Below are 25,572 nucleotides of genomic sequence, written 5' to 3'. Positions count from 1 at the left end.
CCAGAATGGGTCAAGGCCAGCCAGGCTCAGCTGCAGTACTCGCCAGTGAGCATCAGGACAGGGACTGGGTCACGTTAGGCTCGGCTGCAGCACCCACTGGCACGTGTGAGACCCGGGGCTGGGAACAGGCCTGCTAGAGGAACTTGAGGACTTGTCTGCTACGCTAGGGCTCCCGCTGGCGAGCCAGCAGAGGGTGTCAGCTGCCTCATCAGAGGATGGAAAGTAAAAGAGGTTGGAGAATTCTCCTGGCCAAGCTTTGCAGTGTGTCCCCGGGTCTGCGGAGGCACCAAGGTGGACTTGGTCAGCCAACACATCTCCGAAAGATTCTATCAACTCTGTTACAATGCAGCCCACAACATCTCAGAAGCAACAAAACCACTCAAGTGACACCCTGGGACACTCTCCCTGCTTCGGGGTCTCTGAGACTGTGCCCCATCCCCATACGCTGATGTAATCTAACCACAGCAGTGGCCCCTCCTGTCCCCTCCCTACAGGTATAGCAGAAAAGGTGATATCAAAATAAAAAACAATGTTATACATATTTTTTCCACTGTCTTTTTCTCTTCCTCTCTGTTTTCCTTTCAAATGAGCAAATAACTGGGAGGAGGCCAGAGAGAGAAAGGAAGAAAGGAAAGAAGGGAGGAAGAGGAGGGGCCTGCAGGCAGAGGGTGGCCCCGCCCGGAGAGCCATCACGCCTACCTCCGCAGGTGAGCAGGTTCTGCAGGAGCACCAGGTGGACGGGGCAGGAGCACCGCGGCGTCCCGTCACCCTTGGCAACGCAGATGTGCGAGCAACCGCCATTGTCCCGGGCACACGGGTGGGCCACTGCAGCGACACAGCGGGGGTTGGGGAGTCAGGCCCACGGCCCAGAAGGTGGGGACGACAGGCACGCCTGCAGGCCAGGCCCCGAGGGAGGGCCTCGCTCATCACCCAGTGCAGGCTGCACAGCCAACAGCCCCAGAGGACTCAGGCGCACACACACTCCCCTCATCCAGGGGCTGAGGTCCCACTAACACCTGGGGCTGTGGGCCCAGGACGAGGTCAGGGAACCTTGGCCCAAGTCCCAGGAATGCTACAATTGCTGGGACAAAAACAGGCAGACAATGGAAGACCTCCCCAACCCCACCCCGCCCAGGGACTCTCGAGGGTGGTCGGGTTTGTGAGCTACCAGCAGAGGTGGGCTGGGCTGGGGCCTTGTCAGCTGTAACTAGCCCTGAGGCCACCAGAGCCCGCGGACTGCGCAGCTGGCAGCAGGGGACAAGTTGGAGAGACCAACGCTGGGAAGCCCGAGGGGCCAAGGTGGACACAGAGGGACTAGGAGTCCCCAGCGACGGCCAGCAGGGAACAGGTGACCAGGCAAGGTGGTTCCTCTCCACAGGTCCCTGGAAGGAGCCAGGCCTGGGGCACCTCTGACCCCAGCTGTGGTCCCTGTGCCTGAGTGATCCCCGCCTGCCCCAACATACAGAACTCGTCCGGACTGACTTCCTCCACAGCGTGGATGCCCGTGAGGTGGGCCACGCGGCCCTGGACGCGCGTCCGCTTGGCCCCCGTGGTCTTCTCCACGCGCTCTACCATCTGCTGCTGGCGGTCGACCCAGTAGAGGTGCCGGCCCAGCACGGTCAGGCCCACAGGCTGCACGATGTTGGCATCTTCCAGGGTCAGGCGATTGGCTCCTGCAGGCAGGGTGGCGGGGGGGACACGGGCTTGGTTCGGGCAGGCAGAGAAGGTTCCAGAGGAGGCCCCTGGGGTGCCCTGGCCAGGGCTGGGAGCTGGGCCAATTCCCTGGGTCAGAGCCCCAGACTGGGACTGTGACCACTGGCCTCTGGAGGCACAGCAGCCCCCACGGGAAGATATGAGGAATCCCCCAACTCTTGCTAACCCAGTGCTGTCCCAGGGGCCAGAGGTAGGGGATTGGCTCCACTCCCTGCAGTGCGGGAGCCCGAACAACCGGCTCCCGTTCTGTCGGCCCCGCCAGAAGCTGCAGGGTACCCCCGCAGTGCCAGGTCTGGCACCTGGCAGGCAAGGAGCTCCCTGCCGAGGCTGGCTGCCCCAGGCACACACCTGACAGGTCGCAGCTCTCAATGCGCTTCAGGTCGGCGTCCACCCAGAAGAGCTTGCCCAGCGCGTTGTCCACCACGAGGGCCACAGGGCGGACGAGGCCCGTGGTGAACAGGACCTCGCGCTCCGTGCCGTCCAGGGCCGCCCGCTCGATCTTGGCCGTTCGCTCCTGCATGTTGGTGAAGTACAGATGCCTGCGGACGGCAGCGGGGAGGGTCAGGGCGCTGGGCGCGGGGGCCGGTCCGCAGTGTGGCTCCTCCCAGGCCCTGGCACCGAGGGCCCTGAACCCCAAGGACAGCCTCCACGAACACAACACCAGAAGCTGATACACAGCCACAGGCGCGCGTGGGTGCAGCAGGCGCATAAGGAAGGTGATTTTTTCTGTTTTCCTGTTGTTTATGAATGGGATGAACCTGAATGGGAGCCGTTGCCTTATAAGCTTATTAAAGAACTTAAGCATGCTGTCTCTGACTACGGGCCAAACTCCCCGTACACTATGGCAATAGTGGAGAGCCTAGCAGCAAAGTGGATGACTCCATATGATTGGTTTCAGATTGCCAAGGCTTGCCTCACAGGAGGAAACTTCCTTTTGTGGAAAATGGAATATGAGGAATTAGCTAAGGCAGAAGTAAAGTCTCAGGGATCTGTGAGGTGTGGCAAACCTTCTTTTACCCTAGACATGCTTTTAGGACAGGGCACTCATCTTGGTGTTTCAGAACAACTTGCTCTGCCTAAGGAGACCTTACAGCTTATCTCCTCCCTGGCACTAGGAGCATGGAGACGCCTGCCATCTCCAGATCAAAAGTCTCCAGGTTTTGTAAATGTTAAGCAGAAGCCTGAGGAGCCTTTTGAAGAGTTTGTAGCTAGACTCACCGAGGCAGTGAGCCGGACAGTAATTAACAATACAGCTATAGATCTCATAGTTAAACAGCTAGCTTTTGAAAATGCTACTCCAACTTGCCAGACCTTAATTCAGCCAGTGAGAAGGACAGGAGATTTGTCAGACTATGTTCGAGCTTGTGCTGAGGTAACTCCATCTTACATACAAGGGTTAACTATCGCTGCAGCTCTTCAAGGTCAAACTGCCACTCAGATTTTAAAGAACATTAGAGGCAATCAAAGAAATAGAAAAAGAAACAATTGCTATTCTTGTGGTGAAGTAGGGCATTTCAGCCACAGCTGTCCTGCCAGAAACTCATCCCAAAATTTCAAACAGGACACTCCTAAAGCCAATTTAAATATTCCTCGCACTGTCTGTCCACGGTGTGAGAAGGGATTTCATTGGCAGAAAGCTTGTCAGTCTAAATTCCACAAGAATGGAACAGTTCTATTGCCTCAAAGTCGATCTAGATTGAGTAATCAGTCTGTACAGGGTCAGATGCAGGGAAACGGGAGGCGGACCCTGTCCTGGGCCCCCCAAGTAATGGGGTCATGTATGGATATTGTCTCTGAAAGGTACAAAACTAAAATATCGAGTGCTGCATTAAGCAATGGGTTAAAGCAAAATAGATTTAAATGTCATGCTAAATGTTTTAATGGTGGGAAGCCCAGACACCTTCCAAAACCATGCCGAGCAGCAGTATCTCTTTTAGCTCAAAAATGTGGCACTAATACTGCTAAGGATCACTGCCCTAAAATAAGTCCTAAATGTCATAGAGGTGTACATTGGGCAAAAGTATGTAAATGTAAATCTAAAATTGATCATGATGGCCAGCAGCTGTGGTCAGGAAACTCCTGGCGGGGCCAGTCTCGGGCCCTAAAGAATCAGAGATTTAAAAGACAGCAATATTTTACCCAAGCTGTGCCTATAGAAGAGTAACAGTAAATTTGATATTGATTGTGGAATGCTAATTAAAAGTTGGTATCTTCCTTGGCAACTAATTATACTACCTGCTGTTCATATCCCAACTGGATGTTTGTGACAACAAGGGTCTTTAGAGTGGCTGCATCTCCTTTCCATGTATAAAAAGGTTATTACTCCTTATTGTGCTTTGGTCTCCACCTTAATTATTAAGAGATATCATAGGAATAGGAGCCTTTTTGCAAAGATGTAAATTAAATAATTGTTCCTTATAGCTTTTAACAGCTTAGTTATCTAATATCCAAGGATGAGACCTGACAAATAGCACTCTTCACCCTTGTAGGTACAATTTGATACCATTTAGCTAAAAATCTCCTTCTTGTTAAGCCATCCAGTTATATTTCAAAAGATTTGTTCCTTAACTTTTTCCTTAACCTGCTTCTTTAGTCTTTACAGATAGGTCATCTAACAAAATAGTTTCTCTAATCAGATTTTGAAAATATCCTTACTGGCCAATAGAAAGGACCCAATTTCCTCTTAAAATTTGGAGGAGGGAATGCTTTCATTTTTCCACAGGTCATGGACTTGCTCACGTGGATTCCAGATCGACTGATTAGGCATCCTTGTCCAGTTTACATTTCCACCCGCCTGCCATTTCGCAGCAGCAAGCATCCTCTACAGAAGTTCCTCCTCCTGCCCAGCAACTTCAGGGTTAAACTCTCTTCTCTCCAGCAGGTACAATCTCTCCCTGACCTCCTCCCCTTCCACTCTGTTAGGATACTCAGCCCACAGGTGCAGTTTCTCCAGCACGTTTTACTTTTTTCCCCTTTGTCAAGCCTGGTACCCCCAATCTGGGTCCACACAAAAATATCTAGCATCTTGTACTGTTATAAACAATGATTTTTCATAATTAACATCTCTCTCTTAACTCTATTAAGTTTTTATCTTGAATTTTTGAATTTTATGAATATAACTCTTAGGGTATTGTTTAAGGCATTCCTTTAAAGGTGTAACATTTACACCAAACATAAACTGGAATCAAAGCAACATCTAATCCATTTTTTCCAGGTATGGGATGCACCTATGCTTTTATCTGCTAGTCTTTATATTTAGATATATCTTCTTTAAAAACTGTTTGCAGCGGTTTCTAAAATGTCCATCATTGCTTTATGGAATTAAAATCTGATCTTCTGTTATAACAACAAAGTTTTAAAAGCACATATTATTATAACATCTCCTCTTAATTGTTTTTTTTTTAAATCTAATTAACGATTAAATCTTTCTAGTTGGCTCCAGTGAACTCCAGACCTGGCTTTGTTGAAGTGTCTCAGAATATAAGATTCTATGTTGAAGTGATCTTTGTGTTTTCTGCCTTTCAGTATGTTCACTTCGCTTAACATTGATAAAAGTTATGTACTTATTTATAGATATTTAAAGTGGTCACTTAATGCCAATAATTACATCTCATCTATATTGTGTTTTATAAAGAGATTCTATTTCAATTAGATATTATAAATCTTGACATCCTTGATATGCATTTTAAAAATTTGAAAGTTTTATTTAGTAGATACCACTGAGTAGGCATTTGGATTGTATTAAATATACTGTGAGATGCTAAGTGGAACATAATTCTGTCATATCAAAATACTATTACTATAAAAAAAATTTTTTTACAGAAGACTAATTCAAATTTCTGCATTTCCAAAAGTTCCAGGACAGGTAATGCTTAACAACAAAAAGCCAGATACAGATAAATGTTTACAGTTTTGCAAATATGTCTAGGCTGCTGACTGTATATCTCTTGGGTTAATCTATATTGCTAAGATAACTAAAATCAGGGTCTTTGATAATGACCAATTTTTTTCTCTCAGGGCTTTAACTCAGACTGAGTTATCATTGTTGACTTCTCACTAATTTTAATGGGTACTGCTATCACCAAGCTTGGTTTATAAAGGCGCCTTAATAAATTCTAAATTTATCTGACATGATTTTTCTTGCACTCTGCAACATTTTGGAGGCCTCAGTCAGAGGGTAGTAGCCATCCTGTGTTCTGGAGCCTGGCTTGGTCATCTGGGGAGGCCACCGTGATGATTTACACGGCCCCACTGCCAGCCCTGGCTTCCCGGCTCACAGGATTTGCACTGACCTCTGCCTATGTACAGGTACCAACTTTGCTTGTTTTGAGTACTCATCTAGGACTCAAGAGGGCTGGATACAACACAACTTCTTGAGTCAGGGTCCATATGAGACCCTCATTAGCTATTTAAAATTGAATGAGTGTGGTGGCCACCTATGTTTGTCTTGCTGTATGTCTTTTTGTTAAAATTGTTTGAAATTATACTCTTACAGTCCTCTATAGTAAAAAAAAAAAAAAAATAGGGGGGGAGTGAATGTGTGTGTGTGTGTGTTTTACTGTCTGGTCTCAACGTTCCTTGAGATCAGATGAGAAACCATCTGAATAACCATGCAAACTTATCTTACTACAAACAACAGGTTATTCTAAGCAATTTATAATTTCAAAATGTCTAAAGATTTTAGATCATTACTGAAACTACTCTATTGTTTTGGCTCACATAATTTAAGCCTCAGACTGTCATTGAAAATGTTTTAAGTCATCTATATGTTTGTGCTCAAGTTCACTTAATAACCAGGTTACTCATGGTATATTCCCACTGCCTTTTCAATGTACTATTTAAGCCAGTATCTATTTTCTAAAACTGTTTTTTAATAGTTTTCACCTGATGTTGTTACTAAGCGTGATTAGCTTTCTCTTCACTTCTCTTCTACTTCCTCTCTAAAAACCAAAAAAGGCCTCTCAGAATATACAGGTAGATCTCCAGAATTTATATAGATATGGCTAACTTATAAACCTGACATCCCAAAGACTTCCTCTACAGCCTACTTTCCCAGAGGCCCAGAGGAAGAGTAGTGACCTAAGTACCAGGAGGAACGCTGGTGCTATCTCTCCTTCTTGCTTCCCTCTGGCCAAAACAACAGAAAGAGTTTCACTAGCCTCAGTGCTACCCTTGCTGAGGTCAATGGACACTTCCACCTGGAACTGTTTTAAAGGCCAAGTATGCGCAGAAGATCAACACCTGCCACGAGGACACGTCACATGTACATCTGCTGACCACCTCAACCACCGAAGACATCCCCGTGCAGGACTCAAGCTACTTCCAAAAGGACTGCTGATAAGTAACATTCCTCCCTTACAAGATGGAGCCTTAAGTTCCCTCTCGCTTTTCTGAGATGGCTCTATATACACTGTAACTTGTACAAAGTGTGTTGTCACTAATTGTCTTAATTGTTCCCTGAAACCTGGTACTTTTGGTGTCTTGAGAAGACCCTCACATGTAATGTTACCTGTAAATTTGACTGAACCATGGTATGATGATGCTGATCTTTATGCTTTGGAATTGTTTTCAACGACTTTGTCCATCCTTTGTATGTTATGTTTGGGTCTCACTGCAATTTGTTACCCTAATTGGACCTCTTACAGCTGGTGCAATAAGTACATAGGAAAGTATTGAGCAATTTAGAGGCCAAGATTGGTGCATTAGAAGAAGCAGATATTTATATTGGCAATGAAACTTAACGTTTAAAAACCAGATTTGGTACCACTTGCCATAGTATTTATAAATGGATTTGTGTCACTCCTCTCCCTTATAATGACTCACATGTCTCTTGGAGTGATGTTAAAACTCATCTCCAAGGTGTATGGAATGACACATCTACTAGCCTTAGCATTCAGGAATTACATGCTCAGATTTCTGCCATCTCTCACTCTCACCTTCAGGCTCTCTCTGCTGGAAGTGTTACTAATCAATTCTTACAATCTCTTTCATCTTTTATTTCTGATAAGACCTCCTACTCATTTTTTATAAATTTAGGAATAACACTAATTGTTCTCCTTTTTGTATTGTTTTTTGGCCCAGTCATCTTCCGACGTTTGAGCTCCATGATTCAAGTCACTCGCAGAGAACTCCGCACCCTCCAACTTAATAATAAGAGAGGGGGAGATGCTGGGGTCCGTGCAGTAGATGTGGGGGACATGAGGGGGTGAAGAGTGTTCCATTGCAGGCAGGGCCGCAAGGAATTTCCCGCTGTTCACCCGGCGGATGGCTCTACAACCACCTGAATGCAACTCCATCTTCTTTTGCATGGACACTGGACCGCCCTGCGGAAGAATTCTAATCCATCCTGACATTTGCTACTGCGAGGTTAACCTTTTGCTCAGCCTGAACTTGGAGGTCAATGTCTTGCAAATGGGGCCTTTTGTCATTCCTATTATCTTAACTGTCCCCATTGAACCTTTGCTAATCAAGGGACCTGTATTTAGGCTTTCATTCTTTCCTTGACCTTTAAGTTCTCCTTTTCTTTGTGATACAAGATTGAGTTATAGGATAAGAATCCTAGCAGGAACTTCTATTGTTTCTAAGTAAAACTAAAGGCAGAATTATCCTTAGAAATATCCATTTGTTAATGACGTAAAAAGTCTGAGCCAGAATTTGACTGATTTTGTATAAATAAAGCGGACAGCTTTTGTGCATTGTCCATTATGATCATGAAGTCCTAGTGGTCCGTCTCTTTCTTTCCTCTTTGCGCCTCATCCACGCACCCTTCGCGAGTTCCGAACTCAGCTGGAGCTGGACTCCGGCACGTGGGAGCAAGGCGACTGTGGCTCGGAGTGGCCTGCAGGCACGGGGGTTACGGGGCAGCCCCAGGACTCAGAACATGCCTGGACGCCCTGCCACCCGTGTGGGAGACCCACATAGGGTCCCTGGCTCCTGACTTCAGCTGGGCCAGCCCCGCAGTTGAGGGCATTTGGGAAGGAGGCCACTAAACTGACAAGCTTCCTCTCCCTCCACTTCTCTGCCATGCTACCTCACAAGTAATTTTTTTTATAAGATTTATTTATTATTTAGTCAGATTTACAGAGTGAAGGAGAGACAGAGAGAAAGATTTTCCATTCACTGGTTTACTCCCCAAGTGGACACAACAGCCTGAGCTGAGCCAATCTGAAGCCAGGAACAGGGAGCTTCTTCCAGGCCTCCCATGCAGGTGCAGGGTCCCAAGGCTTAGGCCCGTCCTCAATTGCTTTCCCAGGCCACAAGCAGGGAGCTGGATGGGAAGCGGAGCAGCCAGGACATGCGATCTGAACCGACAGCCATCTGAAATCCCAGCACATGCAAGGCAAGGATTTAGCCATTAGGCTATTGCACCAGGCCCAACAGAGGAACCCAAGGGCCACTAAAGCCATCAGGTAGTGCCTGGCTACCCAAGAGGCGTAGAGCCTTCAGACAGCTGGATGCCAGGTTGCTGGCACCAGGACAGGAGGACCGTCCGTGGTGGCTTCTAGAAGCTGCTCTCTGCTGGCCCAGGCAGGGGCTGGGGGGCGCTCAGCTCTCAGGCCATGACTGTGGCTGCGTCTGTGTCCCATTTTCTGCTCTTATTATGGATGGGGTCCCAGGGCGCAGGTTGTGGACGCCCACCCATCTCAGCCGCCCGCCCCTGCCGCCTACCCCCGCTCAGCGTTGACCACGATGGCCCTGGGCCTGTCACGGTCCCCTCGGAGCACCACACCCATGGCCTCGCCGTTCAGCCGCTGCACGTTGATAGTGTTGGTGGCCTCGCACGTCCAGAAGAGCGCGCGGCCGTAGACGTCCACGCTCAGGTCGTGCGGCTGCCTGTCCGGGTTCTGGCTCTGCGAGGTCAGCACGGAGGGCTGCAGGGAGCAGAGAGGCCGTGCGGCGCCATCTGTCAGGGACCCTGTGGCGTGCCAGAGTGCCCGTGGAAGGGCGGAAGCAGACGCTGACACCAGCCTGGGACCTTCCCTCTCAGCTCAGTTCTTGTCTGTGCGCCCAGCAGACAGTACAGAGGGAGACCCAACCGCTCTTCCAGCTTCCAAAAGGCTCCAGGCCCCCTCAGGATCCCGGCTGAGATCCCAGGCTGGGGGTTGGTGGCTCTCAGGTGCTGTCCCTGCCAGAGCGTCTGACAGGACCACATTCTTTTGGGTGAAAATCCACGAAAAGTTTAATTTCAACCCAGGATGGCAAATGCAAAAGCCAGGGGTCACCTCTGACCACGCCTTTCCCTGAGGGAGGAAGGTGGGGTACAGGGCCCAGCGAGGGTGTAGGGCTGACCAGCAGCTCCCCTTTAGGTACCTTGGCATGCCCAGGCCTGACCCTCCCTGTCCAGGAGTCTGCACAGGTAGTCCATGGCCACACCTCGGGGATGCATCTGGGCCTTCAGGGGTCCTAACCAGTATCTGCGACAAGCCCTCCACCTGCAGGGCCGGCCGGACGCAGCCTCGCTCCGGCGTCACTAGGGAATGATCCGTGAACACAAAGCTTCCGGCCAGAGGCCACGGACACCTCCTGTCCCCTTGGTGGCCTGAACCCCCAGCCCAAGGTGAACTTGACCTGCCTGTCTGGATAGGAGGGAGGACGGCCAGGGAAGCAGGATGCTCTGACACATGACATATTCAGTGGGCCTGCAGCTCCGGGAGGCCCCCAGGGCAGCCGGGCCACCGGAGTAGGGATTCCCAGGGGCGTCTGCGAGGGGGACAGCCCGGTCACTTGCTTCCAAAGGGCACTACTGTGCATGCCAACTGCAGTGAAACAACGGAAAGCTTGCAGCAAACAGCCAGCGTCCTGGGAGCTGGGGTGGGTGGAGGGGTTGACCCCCCAATAAAGAAGCCGAGCCAGGGCAGCCTCCTCCCGAGAAGCGGAGCCGGCAAGAGTCACAGGATGGGAAGGGCCTGTTCCCAGCAGAGGAGCGGCCAGGGCCTTCCCTGGAGCTGGCTCTCCCAGCCTTTCATCTGCTTCCTCCCCAACACCGCTCCAGGCTCGGTAACCACTGGTCTAGATGGCGCTCTGGGTGCTGGGCCGGAGCCGCTGTCCCTGTCCCATGGGCCCTGCGTGGTCTCGGTGTTACTGATCTGACTGCACAAAGTCTATGAGATGTTTCAACATGGTGGGACGGCACAGCCACCTCGTGCACACTCAGCCAATGTGGGCAGAAGGGTGGCCCCTGGGCTTGTCCCGCTCCCACCGTGCAGCCAGCAGGCCCAGGCCCTGCGTCTCCGGCCAGGCCAGGGATCTCACGCAGCTGCCTGTACCCCCGGTGGCAATGCACTCCTTCCTCCTGAAATGGGGCTGGGCTGGCAGGGGTTGGGAGCGGAGCAGGGGAGACAGCCGAGGGGCCTCTCGCAGAAGCAGCCCCAGCCCCACCCCGCAGGTGCACCTGCCTGGGTCCCGTCGTCCTTGGCACGCTTGATGTTCTGGCGCCCGTCCACCCAGTAGATGAACCTGTCCAGCGGGTCGTAGGTAATGGCCCGGACGTTCCTGAGCCCGTGCAGCGGCAGGACAAGGTCTGGGCTGCGCTGCTCGTCAGGGATCATACGGCTGATGGCGTATTTCTGGCTGAACAGCAGGAAGCTGGTGGGTGCTACAGCGAGGCAAAGCCAGAGCTGTGTGTCAGGACCCGCAGGCGGCAGGGCCAGACGCATGTCTCCCTTCTGCTGGAGGCTGGGTCGCACAGCAGCTCCCGTTCCCGCTGGACACCCACGGAGACCAGGAGGACACAGGCCACTCCCTGGCGCAGGCTCCGCTGCCCACAAGGACGCCTCCAGCCCAAGGTGCTTTGTGGCATTTATTCTTAGATTAAGATCCAAGACAGACCAACCGCACATCCGCTGGAGTGTGTGCCGCCTGGGATGCCCCGGGAGAGCCAGAACCCACGACAAGGCAACCGTGGGGCCAGGACAGTGCCCACATCAGGAACGCCAGGTCTGACAACCACAGGGCAGGGACTCCAAGTGGCGGCGTCTCCTCCTGGCCAGCTCACCACCCACCGGACCCTTTCAGGTCACGCGCCAGGAGAGACAGAGCAACAGGTGCGAGCTGCTGCCCATGGCCGCCTCAGCACCCACCCAGACAGAGCTGGGCTGACCCGCCAAGGAGGGCGGGACCTCAGCACCCACCCAGACAGAGCTGGGCTGACCCTCCCCTCAGCACCCACCCAGGGCCGGGCTGACCCGCCAAGGAGGGCGGGACCTCAGCACCCACCCAGACAGAGCTGGGCTGACCCTCCCCTCAGCACCCACCCTGGGCCGGGCTGACCCGCCAAGGAGGGCGGGACCTCAGCACCCACCCAGACAGAGCTGGGCTGACCCTCCAAGGAGGGCGGGACCTCAGCACCCACCCTGGGCCGGGCTGTCCCGCCAAGGAGGGTGGGGACGTGGCGGGGATGTGGCTTGAGGCACTTACGGCTACAGTTGCGGGTGTCGGGGTCCAGGGTGTAATGGGAGGCGCAGCTGCAGCGGTGGCCAGCAGGGACGGCGAGGCACAGCTGCCCGCACTGGCCGTTGCTGTACGTGCAGTCGTTGAGGCCGCCCTGGCGGGAGGCGTGGAACACCAGGATGTCCATGACAAAGTCCAGGTGGCCCTGGACGAGGGTGCGGTTGCGGCCACTGGTCTTGTCGGCGCGCTCGATGCTGTGCAGGTTCCAGTCGGTCCAGTAGACGTAGTCGCTGTACTGCGTCAGGCCGAAGGGGTGCGGGAGGTCGTCAGCAATCACCACCCGCTCCTGACCTGCGTGGAGACCCGGCCCCGCCCGCGCAGGTGAGCTCGGCACGCACAGCCAGGGGCATCCTCCACCCCGCATCTCCCAAAGCTGAGTCCACCCCCACAGTGCCCCATCAGAGAACCACACGCAATGCCCACGGCTGACATGCAGGGAAGGGCCCAGAGGTGAGTCCTGCCAAGTCACATGCCAGCTCACGGGGGGCATCGCGTCACAGGAGTGCTACAGGAATGGAATCCCACACCATGGGCGCAGCTCACGTCCTCTGAGTGAGCGGCCATGAAACAGCACATGCTGCAGGACCACAGTTCTGGAAAGTTCTGTAACAAAGCTAACGCACGTGATAATCCCTGGGGTGGCTGCTGGGACTCCTGGGACGGGACTGGAGTGGCGTACCCCCTTGTCTGTGGAAGCCACTTACACTGCGTAACAGTCTCTGCCCGTGGACTGATCAGCAAGCCTGTTTGCGTCCCACTGAAACACCCACTGCTTTAAAGCACCTCAAATTCCAGGGGCCAGTGGGGTACTCAGGCAAGCTTTTCCTCCAGCTGCAAGCTTCAGCAGCCCCTTGGGTTCCTGCACCCGCGTGGGAAGAAGCAGCTCCCAGCTCTGAATCAGCTCAGCTCTGGCCACTGCAGCCATTTGGGGAATGAACCAGCAGATGGAAGACCTTGCTCTTTCTTTCCTCCTCTCTGTAAAAATTTGCCCTGTCCTACTGAACTTACAGGTAAATGAGGGGGCTGAGACCGGGTGGTTTAGAGCAGGGAAACTGGAGGGCCTTTCAGGGCCAAACCAACACACCCACTCACAAGGGGGCCCTGAGCTGGGATGGTTGGCATCAATCACCATCTGCTAAAGCCATGGCTGGGGGCCTGCCTGGCAGGGCTCAACCACAGTACCCCAGCAGTGAGTGTCAGGGCAAGGGATGGACCGTGTCAGGCTGGGCCATGGCAGTAACTGGCTTGTGAGAGAACTGGGCCTGGGAGCAGATTCTGTGGGAGACTGTGGGCTCACCCCTGTGGAACTGCCATACCAGCTGGTTTGCTTGAGAGCTGGGTGGTGAAGGGCTGAGCTGGGCATGATCATGGTCATCAATACTCATGGGTGCTAGGGTCGAGAACAGGCCAGGCTGGTCCAGGCTGCAGCACCCAAAGGCACACCCAGGAACTGGCTGTGGGGCAGGTCAGGGCCACAACATCCACCAGCACACACAGAGGTAGACACTAGGGGGCAGACTGCCGGGTTAAGGCCTAGCACCCACTGGCACACATGAGCTCTGGCTCTGGGGGTGAGCCTAGTGGGGGAACTTGGGGAACTGGCCTGGTGGGCCATCGCTCCCATTGGTGAGCACGTGAGTGGGCTGGGTGTTGATCAGGCCGGCAGGGATGCTTCACTTGTTAGCAGGTGTGTGGGTTGGCTCTGCGGAGGTGGACTGGGCAGGGCTGGGCCATGGGGTGAGGGCCATGCTGGGCCAGGCTATCACACTACCGTTTTACATGAAAGGCAGGGACAGGGGCAGTCTGGGAAGGGCTAGGCTACAACACCCACCAGTCAAAATTGGAACTGGGGGCAAGCCAGGCCAGGCCAGGCTGCAGCATCTGATGGCACAGGCCAGGCTGGGTGATGGGTTATGTTGGGCTGGATCAGAGCAACCACTGGCATGTGCCAGATGTGTGGCTGGGAGCTGTGCAGTTGGGGAGCTGAGGGGATTCCCCCAGCTGGGTTGCAGTTCCCACTGGTGAGCCCAAGAGCCAGAATGGGGGAGGTAAATTGAGCTGGGCATCCCTCAGCATGGGTGTGGATTGGGTCTGGAATGTACCAGACTGGGCTGGGTTGCAGCACCTGCTAGTGAATGAAATGAGACGTGCCAGACTGAGCTGCAGCATCCATCAGCACGAGCCCGCCCTGGTGGCAGGAGGAGGAGGAAGGGTGTGCATGCCAGGCTGCAAAGACTCCCCGCTGGGCCACTGCTCCTGCTGGTGAGCATAAGAGCTGGGATTCAGGGCAGACCAGGCTGAGTAGCCTACAACACCCGCTGTCCTACATGTAAGCTGAATTAGGGGACAGTTAGGCTGGGCTAAGAAACCATACCCATTGGCACATGCATGAAGCAGAGTAAGTGTGGGCTGGTCAGATTTTGCTGTAGCAATGATTGGCAGGTGGTGGGACTGGGAGCAAGCCTTGTCAGCCTGGACTGCCAGAATCACCTGGAAAGTGCAAGATCTGGGCAGGGAGTGGGCTGAGTAGGGGAACTGTGTGTGCCCCTGTGATGGGCTGCAATTCTCACCAATGGGCATGAGAACCAGAGCTTGCGGTGGGCCTGGCTGGATAGGCAGTGGCAGTTGACAGCCTAAGTGTGGGCTGGATAGTGAAGCTGGTCAGGCTGAGCTAGGATCCAGCATCCAATGACGTATACATGAACTGAATGGGATATAGGACGGACTGATCAATTTTTTTGTACATACAGGATCCACAGGAACCAGGGCTGGGGGCAGGTCTGGTAGGGGTTACCTGGTCACCCTAAATAGGCTGTAGTTCCTGCTAGTGTGATTGAGGGCCGAGTGTGTGGTGAGCAGGACTGGGCTGGTCCTTAGCATCCATTGATGTGCACATGACCAGGTGACTGTAACCACCAATGCGTGTGCAGGCTGATGTGGGTGACAGACTGAGCCAGACCCCACATTGGCTGGCACACACAGGAATCAGGTCTGGGGTCACCTTTGGTGAGGTTTCTTTGGGGACCCCAACTGGTCCACTAGACTCAGATTTCCAACATCAGGGAAAATCTGACCGTGGAGTGCCTGTGGCAGAACTGGGTCTCCACGTTTGTTGAAGCTTGTGCAGTGGGCGGAATGCCCAGATGCTCAAGGGGGACATGCCAACCAGCTCATTGAGGCCTAAAGAGGATGTCTAGCGCCATGAAGGGCAGAACAAACTGGACAGCTCTGCTGGCCGAGCTTAGACAGTGAGTATCTGGGTGAGCGGAGACTCTCAGGTGGTCCATGTCAGCTGACGGACCTTGGAAGGGTTTCCTCATCCTTGGTTCAGTGAGATCGACAGCATGTCAGAACTATTGAAACCACTTGGGCAGAACCCTCAGAGCATGCTCCACATGGGGGACCCTGGGATGACATCAGGTGGCTGTCCCCCATCCCAGGTGCTGGTGTGGTTGGGCTGCTGCAAGCGGCCCTCTCCCATTCTCTTCCCACTTTCTCAAGATACAGGAAGAAAAAACGAGATTAGAAACAATTGTCTTGGGCCTAGAGCAGTGGCCTAGCAGCTAAAGTCCTCGCCTTGAAAGCCCCGGGATCCCATATGGGCGCTGGTTCTAATCCCGACAGCTCCACTTCCCATCTAGCTCCCTACTTGTGGCCTGGGAAAGCAGTCAAGGACGGCCCAAAGCCTTGGGACCCCGCACCGATGTGGGAGACCCAAAAGAGTTCCTTGCTCCTGGCTTCGGATGGGCACAGCACCAGTCGTTGCAGTCACTTGGGGAGTGAATCATTGGACGGAAGATCTTCCTCTCTGTCTATTCTCCTCTCTATGTATATCTGACTTTGCAATAAAAATCAATAAATATTAAAAAAAACCCCAGCAGTTGTCTCATCCATTCTCCCCGTTCCTCGACCCTTCCCATGCTAATCCATGATTCACACGGGCATACATCTTTCTTAAGTATGTAAGCATCATTAAAAACAAAATAAATGCAGTATATATTTTTAAAGCTCCTCCCTCGGGAGCACGGGAGCTGGGGAAGGCCGTGCCAATCAGTGCTCCCTTCGACACAGTGAGGGTTCTGAGGAAGAACTCGCATTGGAGCGTCCACCCAGGGACACTGGGATATCCCACAATGGCCAATTAGTGACGTCACATTCCCAGTGCTGGCCCAAGAAACCAAATCAATGCTTGGCACAGCTGCATGCGGGTGGCCCACTGCCCCCTTTGGCAGACCCCAAGTCCGTCACCTTGGGCAGCATAGAATTAAGAATCTGAGATGGATTAGATGGCAGATGCCGGCACTGGGGACCAATTCTGTTAAGTCAAATGCCGGAACCACCTGGAAATTGCATAATCCAGAAGTTGGAGTGGCCTAGTAGGGAGATAGCGGGCACCTCCCTCGTGGATAACCACTCCCACTGGAGAGCACGAAAACCAGGACAGGGGCTGGGGTGGCTAGACAGAAAGGCACCTGCCAGTATGTGTGTGGACTGGATAGTAGGTTGGTTGGGTTGAACTAGGCTTCAATGCCCATTGACAAGTACGAGAGCTACAAGTATGGGATGTGGGACAGACTGGACAAGCCGGTGGCACATACTGGCAAGCATGGGAACCAGGGTAGAGGGCAGGCCTGGTGGGGGTTAAGGGGAGTCGCCCGAACTGGGCAGCAGCTCCCACTGGTTTGCATAAGGACTGTGTATGAAGTTGAGCTGGACTATAACACCCATTGGTTCAAGTGGATGACAGGGCTGGAAACAGAACTGACCCAGCAATTGCAACAACCAGCATGTGCATAAGCTGATTGGGGCAATGGACTGTGCCGGACCCTGTACTAGTAAACTCACACAAGAATCAGGTCTGGGATCACCTCAGATGAAGTTTCTTTGGGGATCCTTCCAACTGAACTGCTGATCTCAGAACCCCAATCATTAAGAGACTATGTCAGCCAGTGGACTCTGAATAGGTTTCATCGCGATTCGAACGGCGAGATTGGCAACAATTCAGAACTGTTGAACTATCAAACCACTTGAGCAGGACCCTCAGAGCGTGCCCCACATCGGGGACCTGGGATGGGTGGGAGGCTGGGTGGGGATTCTCCCTTTGTTTCTCCCCTGATCCCAGATACAGGGGGAAAAAAATGATACTAATGTGGAAATAATGGTATACCCACTTTCCTGTAGCCCTTGACCCTCTAGGGTTGATTGTACCCTAATCAACTAAGTAAGATCATTTAAAAAATAAATTAATTAAGAAAAAAAGAATCTGAGATGGGTGGGTCGGATCATGGTGTAGCAAGGTCCTCTATCACCTGCAAGGCTGGCACCCTGTGTGGCCCCGGTTACTTCCCCAGTGCTCCGTCGCCCACTTCCAAGGCAGCTCCCTGCTAACGGTCTGGGAAAAGCAGTGCAGAATGCCTGGGCACCTTGCCACCCATGTGGGAGACACAGAACTCCCTGGCTCCTGACTTCGGCCAGGCCCACCTCTTTCTTGCAGCCACTTAGGGAGTGAACCAGTAGATGGAAGATCTCTCTGTAACTCTGATTTTCAACATAAACCATGTAAGTTTATGAAGGGGAGACAACCCTGGCTATTCAGTATGAAGCAAAGGTCTTTACCAGCATGAGCAAATCCAGAGATGAAAAGTAGGTGGGGCCGCCAGGGCTGGGGGCAGCAACGAGGAGTCGGGGCCCAGCAGGCCGTGTCTCACTGGCAAGATGAGAAAGTTTTGGAACTGGATGGTGACAGGCAGAGCTGTTCACCAGAAGCGGCTAAGCCAGGGCTAGCGCTGAGGCACTGCCCACAATGCCAGCATCCCATCCGGGCCATGGCTCACTCTACAAAGGTTTCACTTCCAATCCAGCTCCCTGCAGTCACCTGGGAAAAGCAGCAGCAGATGGCTCCAGTGCTTGGGCCACTGCCACCTTCATGGGAGACCTTGATGGCTCCAGCCTGACTCAGCCCTGGCCACTGCAGCCATCTGGGGGGTGGGGGGTGAACCAGCAGACAGACCATCTCCCTGTCTCAGTAACTGAGCCATGTCTGAACCAGGTCGGGAAACTCCCCACTCCCCCAATAGTTCAGCTGGCTAGGGATCCTCATTCCACAGGAAGTCAGGAAACACACATGACTGTGGAATAGACCCTTGATAACAAGGCACTCAGGTGTGCATGGAGCACATATGTAACCATGCAGCACACATGTGAGCTGGGAGCACCACAACCAGCATGGCCAGCACCTCGGGCAGCCGGGTGCCGGGGTGCGCTCCCCGCAGCTCTCACCATGCCAGGCACTGCTGTTCTCTGCCACGAGCCCAGAGAGCCCACGGGGCCCTGCCCCCTCCGACCTTCCACTTCCCCAGCCCGGGCACAGGGAGAGAGCTCAGGGATTCATGAAAACAGGGGTGCAGCGCCCATCCGGGGGGGTGCCAGGAGTCCAAGCGAGCTCCCTGCATGACCACAGGCACAAGTAGGTATCCAGGGCTGCTGCAGATGGAGCACGGGCCCTGGGCCTCAGCCTCCCCACCCACTGCTGACCTTCACCATGACATCAGTCTTGGTACTTGGCTCTGCTGGGACCTAGCACCCAGCAGCTGCCGTCCTAAGCCACGGCGTTAGCCCTCCCCCAGGAGGTCCGCACGAGCGCTCAGGCCTCACCCAGCATGTCGGACGACTCGATCATGTTGGTGTCCAGGTCGGCCCAGTACAGGCGCTGGTCGGCGTAGTCGATGGTGAGGTCGTTGGCCCGGCCCACCTTGTCCACCAGCGTCACGCCGTTGGTGCCGTCCATGAAGGCCCGCACAATCCTCGGCCTGCCGCCCCATTCGGTCCAGTAGAGGTAGCTGGAGGACACAGGGACGGGGCAGGGCGGGGCGGGCTGAGTCCACCGAAGGCACATGCAAGACAACATAGCCATTGCCATCTCCTCTGTGTCCCCCGAGGGAACAGGATAGGGGAGGGGGCCATGACCCAAACCTCTCCCAGGGGCTGACACCATGCTACGGCCCCAAGCACCTGTGAGGCAGGTACGCCCACCAACAGATACAAAACTAGGTGCTAAAACACCCACTCTGGCACACCTGTGTGGGCACAGACGCTAACTGGACATGCAGAAAGTCGCAGCTGGTAAGTTAAGGCAGGAGGCATAGCAGGATCGGGATTCAAGCTCAGCTCCATGGGGCACAGTTGTGGCATAGCAAGTTAAGCCTCCATCTGTAACACCAGCACTTCATATAGGCACAAGTTTGTGTCTCGGCTGCTCCACTTCCCATTCAGCTCCCTGCTTGTGATCTGGGAAAGCAGTCGAGGACGGCCCAAAGCCTTGGGACCCTGCACCCACGTGGGAGACCTGGAAGAGGCTCCTGGCTCCAGGCTCCTGGCTTTGGATCAGCTCAGCTCTGGCCGTTGTGGCCACTTGCGGAATGAAGCAGCAAATGGAAGATCTTTCTCTGTTTCTCTGTAACTCTGCCTTTCAAATAACAATTCTTTAAAAAACAACAAAAAGTCTCTGCTCTGAGCCGTCTCTGTCAGCGGCTCCTGCCCTGCCTGGCCTGCCTGGCCAGACTCCGGAAAGATGTTTCCCAGCTTTCCTGCTGTCGGAGTCTTCCCAACCCCCCTCCACCCTCACCCTTGCTGTCAGAGCCTTCCCGACCCCCCTCCACCCTCACCCCTGCTGTCGGAGCCTTCCTGACCCGCCCCCCCAGCTGGGTCTGCAACACTCCGGCCACGATGCAGCCACAGCCACGGCCACACAGGGCATAGGGCACAAGGGCGGAAGGGGGAGGCGGAAGGAAACCCAGGCTCTGATGCCCAAACAGAGTGCCCAGACCGAGGCAGGCTCAGCTCCATGGCCCGCACCAGGGCCTTCCAGCAGCCTCGGGGACTCCCAGAGGCCGGGAGGCATGTCCTGGTCTCAGTGCACCTGGCGGTCATTTGATCCCAGGCAAGGCCCTGAGCGGCTGTGAGCTCAGGTGTGCACAGACACCAGGTGCAAGGGAGGTGACCAGAGGGGACATCCACCCCTGCCCACTGCGCTGGCCTCAGGACCCTACAAGCCAATGACAGATGGCACGCTGCCACCCAACTGCAGATGTTGTCAAAGGGGCTCATGAGGGGACCACAGGCACCTGGCCTTCCTTACCCCTTGGCAGGATCCAGGGCCAGCGATCTGGGGTTATCCAAGTCCCTCCACACCAGCACCCGCCGGAACTGGCCATCGAGCCGGGCCACTTCGATCCTGTTGGTCCCGGTGTCGGCCCAGTAAAGGTTCCTGCCCATCCAGTCGACGGCCATGCCTTCGGGGTAGTCGAGGCCAAAGTCAATCACATGCTCCACGGAGCTGCCGTTCATGAAGGCACGGCTGATGGTCTGCACGGGGCGGGGAGGAGAGGACCACGCGTCAGGGACCCCGACGTGGCAGCCACCAGCTCCTGACCGCACAGGGGACCGTCTCGTTGGCATCGGAGGTCGCCAAGTAGTACCACTGCAGGAAATCAAGCTGGCGACGACCAGGTGTGCGATGCCTAGTTCACAAAGACCTCACGCACGAGTTCTCAAAGCATTGTCCTTTCGCCCAGTAAGCTTCCTGCTCAAACTTTACCCCAAGAACCCCATGAAAACACAGGGGGAGGCGGGTACAGCACCATGGCGCAGCACACCAAGCCGCTGCCTGAAACATCCACATCCCATATGGGAGCTGGTTCTAATCAAGGCAGCTCCACTTCCCATCCAGCTCCCTGCTTGTGGCCTGGGAAAGCAGTTGAGGATGGTTCAGAACCTTGGGACCCTGCACCCGCGTGGGAGACCTGGAGGAAGCTCCAACAGATGGAAGGTTTCTCTCCCTCTCTAACTCTGCCTTTCAGCTAAACCAATAAATCATCAGTTAACAAATATCAAAGACCAACGACTCAAAATACAAACAAGAGGCTTTTAGCACCCAGATGGGAATTCCCACGGCGCCATCTGGAATTGGGGGGAAGCGCTGGCGACTGGATGGCTGCTGGGTGTAGAAGGCCGCGCCCGCAGGGAACGTGGGTGCTATACAGGCTGCAGGCAGGCGCGCTGCAAGGCCGTGGCTGGTCACGATCACAGGGCCCCTGCACATGGCAGGGAGGAGACCCCGAAATGCTCCCAACACAGACAATGGCTGGAATAGTAGACGTGCCAGTGACCCTAAATGTACAGGTGTCCCATAAACACAGGCCATTGCTATGTGCCAATATAAGAAAAAATGGGGGCCTGTGTGATGGTGCAGTGGGTTAGCCTGCTGCCTGCAATGCTGGGATCTCCTATGAGCACCAGGTGAAGGGAGCCCTGGCTGCTCTGCTTCTTACCCAGCTCCCTGTTTACGCACCTGGGAAAGCAGTGAAAGACGCCCCAAGTGCCAGGGCCCCTGCACCCACATGGGGGACCCAGATTCTAAAGCTCCAGGCTCCTGGCTTCAGCCTGGTCCAGCTCTGGCCATGCAGCAATTTGGGAAATGAAGCAGCAGATGGAAGATCTGCCTCTTTTTCTCTATAACCCTACCTCTTTTTTTTTTTAAGATTTTTTATTTTTTATTGGAAAGGTGAATATACAGAAAGGAGAGAGAGGAAGATATTCTGTCCAATGATTCACTCCCCAGGCGGCCGCAACAGCCAGAGCTGAGCCAATCCGAAGGAGACTCCTCCGGGTCTCCCACGGGGGCACAGGATCCCAAAGTCTTGGGCCATCCTCCACTGCTTTCCCAGGTCACAGGCAGAGAGCTGGATGGGAAGCGGGGCTACCGGGATTAGAACCGGCACCCATATGGGATCCCGGGCGTGCAAGGCGAGGACTTTAGCCATTACGCTATCACACTGGGCCCTCTAAAACCTTATCTTACAAACACATACAATAACTCCTTAAACATTGTTTAAATCCTGTTGATGAGTCAGTAACAAAATATCTGCTATAATGCTATGTGGGAAAGTCCAGGTTCGTGAAGGAGTGGGTGAGCCACTGCCTGCGTTGCCAACATCCCATATCAGAGCAATGGTTCAAGTCCCGGCTACTCCACTTTCAATGCAGCTCCCTGCTAACATGCCTGAGAAGGCTACAGGTGATGGCTCCAGTGCTGGGGTCCCTCCCACCCCACATGCAAGACCACAGGGAAGTTCCAGGATTCTGGCTGCAGTGATGGGGCCTCCAAAGACAGAGGGTCTGTCTCCCCCTCTCTCTCATCATAGCACACTGCAGCAGTGGGGGGCTCAGGCTGGGGGGGCTAGAAGTCTCCTTGAGGCCATGTCATACAACTTCCCTTTTCCAGGCCCAGTGTGGTAGCCTAGCACTAAAATCCTACCTTGCATGTACCACCAGAATCCCATGTGGGCACCAGTTCATATCCCAGACGCTCCACGTCCCATCCAGCTCCCTGCCTGTGGCCTGGGAAAGCGGTCAAGGACGGCCCAAAGCCTTGGGGCCCTGCACCCACATAGGAGACCCAGAAGAAGCTGCTGGCTCCTGGCTTTGGATTGGCTTAGCTCAGGCTGTTGTGCCCACTTGGGGAGTGAACCAGTAGATGTAAAATCTTCCTCTTTGTCTCTCCTTTTTGTAAATCTGACTTTCCAATAAAAACAAATAAGTCTTAAAAAAAAAAAAAAAAACCCTCCCCTTCTCCGCAAACTTTGACTCTGAAAATCAGGAAATCTTTCAAAAGCTGCATCACACAAACAGTGGCAAAAACTGTCTCGGTCACTCCGCACCAGGGGACCGGGATGTACCAGCTCCCCGCCGAGGGAGTGGCTAGACGCCCGGCTGGGTAAGGCGAAGCAGCCAACGTCACACTCACACACAGGTGTCGCCCTGCTGCAGTCAACCACCAGCAGGCGCTTGGCCCACGCCTCACCAGCATGGCCCGTGCCGAGCACCTGCACTTTCTCAAACTCTGGATCTCCCATGGAAGTGTGGGAGCCAAAGGACTTGGGCCATCCTCTGCCCCCTTCCCAGGATACATGCGAGGAGCTAGAGCAGAAGTGGCCTGCCGAGACTTGAGCTGGCGGCCCGTGTGGGACACGAGTGCCACAACGCCAGCTTCGGAATCTTCATTTTTTTTTAAAAAAAAAATTGATTGATTTATTTGAAAAACAAAGTGAGAGAGAATCTGGAAGACGGAATTTGTATTCACTTCCCAAATAGCCAGGAAGGCTGGGCCAGGGTTCTGGACCTCCGCCCCGGTCACCCGCATGGGCAGCAGGGAGCCGCGTCCTCTGGTCATTCATCAAGGCAGGACAGAGCGTGGCCAAGCCCGGCAGCCGCAGGGCCCGTGCGCACACACTACCTTCAGGCTGACATCCGTCCAGTAGATGTGGTGGCTGCACACGTCGAAGTCCAGCGCCGAGGCCTCCTTGACCCCCGTGAGTGGGATGGCCACGTCGTTGGTGTGAGTCTCCAGGGAGATCCTGTGGATGGCAGCTCGGCTGGTGAACAGCAGGAAGGCCTCGGGCACGACACAGGTCTGCAGGTCGCTCAGCAGCTCCAGGCCGATGGGGCAGCCGCACTTGGTAGCACGAGGCGTGAAGAAGCACAGGTGGCTGCAGCCGCCATTCCTGTCCGCGCACGGGTTGGTGCCTGCAAGCGAACGCCAGCACGCAAGCATGAGCTCCCCTCCCCACGGCCAGAGTGACAGCAGGTACAGGTGGAGACAGTAAATGCCCCGCCTTGCCATCCTGGCTCCTGGCCACGCAGCGACGAGACAGCAGTAAGCAGGTGCAGGCGCCCGGGGTTGCTGGCTGCCTCACTCACTCCATCAGTTGAGGAAACTAAAACCCAGAGAGGCTGCTGACGGTGGGGGAGCAGCTGAGGGAGGACCCTGGGTCCGCCTCCTGGACCAAGCTCCTCCCCAGGGACACTGGCCCTCGAGGTCCTTCCAGAAGCCCTCCTGCCACTCACTGCCACATGCCCGTCAGTTGGGAGCAGACCGGGCCCAGCCTGGTGCCCCACCCTGGTGCCCAAGCATTAGCAAAATCTGCTTCGGTTTCCTGTTGAGGATTTCAACTCAAAAAAGAACGCTTTCCCAGGCCACAAGAATGAGTGAGAGATGCCCGATGCCTTGGCTGCAAACCACAGTCCCAAGGTCTTCCTCCGCTCCAGTTCCCTCCCAGCTGTCATTGTGTGTCATCCGTGTCCACCGTGGACGGGGCACACTTGGCAGGCAGCCATCAGGGCTGTCACCTGGAGGAAGTGACACAACACAGCTGCTGCCACAGCCACTGTCACTGCCTCTGGCCAGGCCCTGCCCGGTCACCCTTCCCTCACTCTCCTCTCACACACCTGCAGCCCCCCTCTGACACCCCAGCTGCAGCCGCCAGCCCACGGTGGGCTGGGTCAGGACAGCTTGCCCACGGGACGGGACGCAAGGCTACAGTGAGGCTGGGCTCTCTCCGCGGCCAAGGAATCCATGACCCAGCCCGTCTGCACAACCACACCGTCCAGTCTAACTTGTAGAATCCTTCCCAGAAAGAGAGAAGCTGTGGTGCCAAGCCCAGAGCGCCAGGTGAGCCTCGTGCAGACAGACATCAGTTCTGTCCATGTCTCACGGGGCAGGCCAGGCCTGAGCATGCTGGCCAGTGATCTCAGCCCAGGAGGGCCAGCAAGGTGGACTCAGGGGAGCCATGGGCTCAGTCACCCACTATCCCACCCACTCTGTCCCCTTCCCCCAGGGGCAATGAGGGCAGTAAGAAGGACTGGCACACAGGGATGCCACTGGCAGGCCCTGGCACCCACCGGCACCACAGTTACTATGGCGAGGGCCGACAGCTCTGGGGCGGACTGCTGAGGACCTCTTGCCACACCACGGGGAGGGACCCCAACTCACCGACGACCTTGGCCACGTTGACGGCCTTGAGCCCCATCAGATCAGGCAGCTGGTCGATGATGACGTCACGGCTGGCCTTGACTTTGTGCACCCTCTCGATGCTGCGCCTCTGCCAGTCCGTCCAGTAGATGAAGTCGCCCAGCAACGTGAACCCGAAAATGTGCGGGAGCTTGTCCTCCAGGAGGGTCCGCCTCTTGGTCCCGTCCACGCCGATCACCTGAGCAGCAGAGACAGGGCCTGGAGGGCGGCCTGGGACAGCCTCCGCTCCACCTGCCCCTGCCGGCTGTTGTTCTCCAGCTGGACACACACGGGCACCGTGACTGCTGCAGTCTCGGCTGAGGGCAGCTCAGGGACCCTAGCCCACAGCACCCGTTATCTGGGGGTGGACACTACACTAGCACGGGCAGCACGTCATGAGGTGCGACGTGTGTTTTGTTTATCCTTGTGGACTGGAGCCCCAAAGGGAGGAACTCAGAAGGAGGAATTCAGCAAGCAGTCTGGGATCGATTAGGCATGCCTGCACAGGTGCATCAGGGTACAATCCCAGCTGACACCCACCACATGGTCTCCAAACACTGGGG

The 25,572-nt window shown here is 54.6% G+C and overlaps 1 protein-coding gene across 1 annotated transcript in view; it reads right to left on the bottom strand.

Annotated features, from left to right (window-relative positions):
* LRP5 (LDL receptor related protein 5) overlaps positions 1-25,572 on the bottom strand; it is an 84,899-nt gene that overhangs the window by 11,282 nt on the left and 48,045 nt on the right. The window contains exons 9-18 of the mRNA XM_040970962.1: positions 24,992-25,208; positions 23,456-23,745; positions 20,300-20,526; positions 18,817-19,001; positions 12,130-12,453; positions 11,109-11,308; positions 9,382-9,584; positions 2,062-2,252; positions 1,464-1,673; positions 700-825 (exon numbers count right to left, since the gene is read on the bottom strand). Of these exons, the coding sequence (XP_040826896.1) occupies positions 700-825; positions 1,464-1,673; positions 2,062-2,252; positions 9,382-9,584; positions 11,109-11,308; positions 12,130-12,453; positions 18,817-19,001; positions 20,300-20,526; positions 23,456-23,745; positions 24,992-25,208 (2,173 nt within the window). The remainder of the gene's footprint in view (positions 1-699; positions 826-1,463; positions 1,674-2,061; positions 2,253-9,381; positions 9,585-11,108; positions 11,309-12,129; positions 12,454-18,816; positions 19,002-20,299; positions 20,527-23,455; positions 23,746-24,991; positions 25,209-25,572) is intronic.

This window comes from Ochotona curzoniae, unplaced genomic scaffold, assembly GCF_017591425.1.
Source record: "Ochotona curzoniae isolate NIBS_2020 unplaced genomic scaffold, NIBS_Ocur_1.0 scaffold_4937, whole genome shotgun sequence".
Lineage (NCBI taxonomy): Eukaryota > Metazoa > Chordata > Mammalia > Lagomorpha > Ochotonidae > Ochotona > Ochotona curzoniae.
Note: the sequence above shows the minus strand (reverse complement) of the source record. Positions and strands in the feature narration are given on the sequence as shown.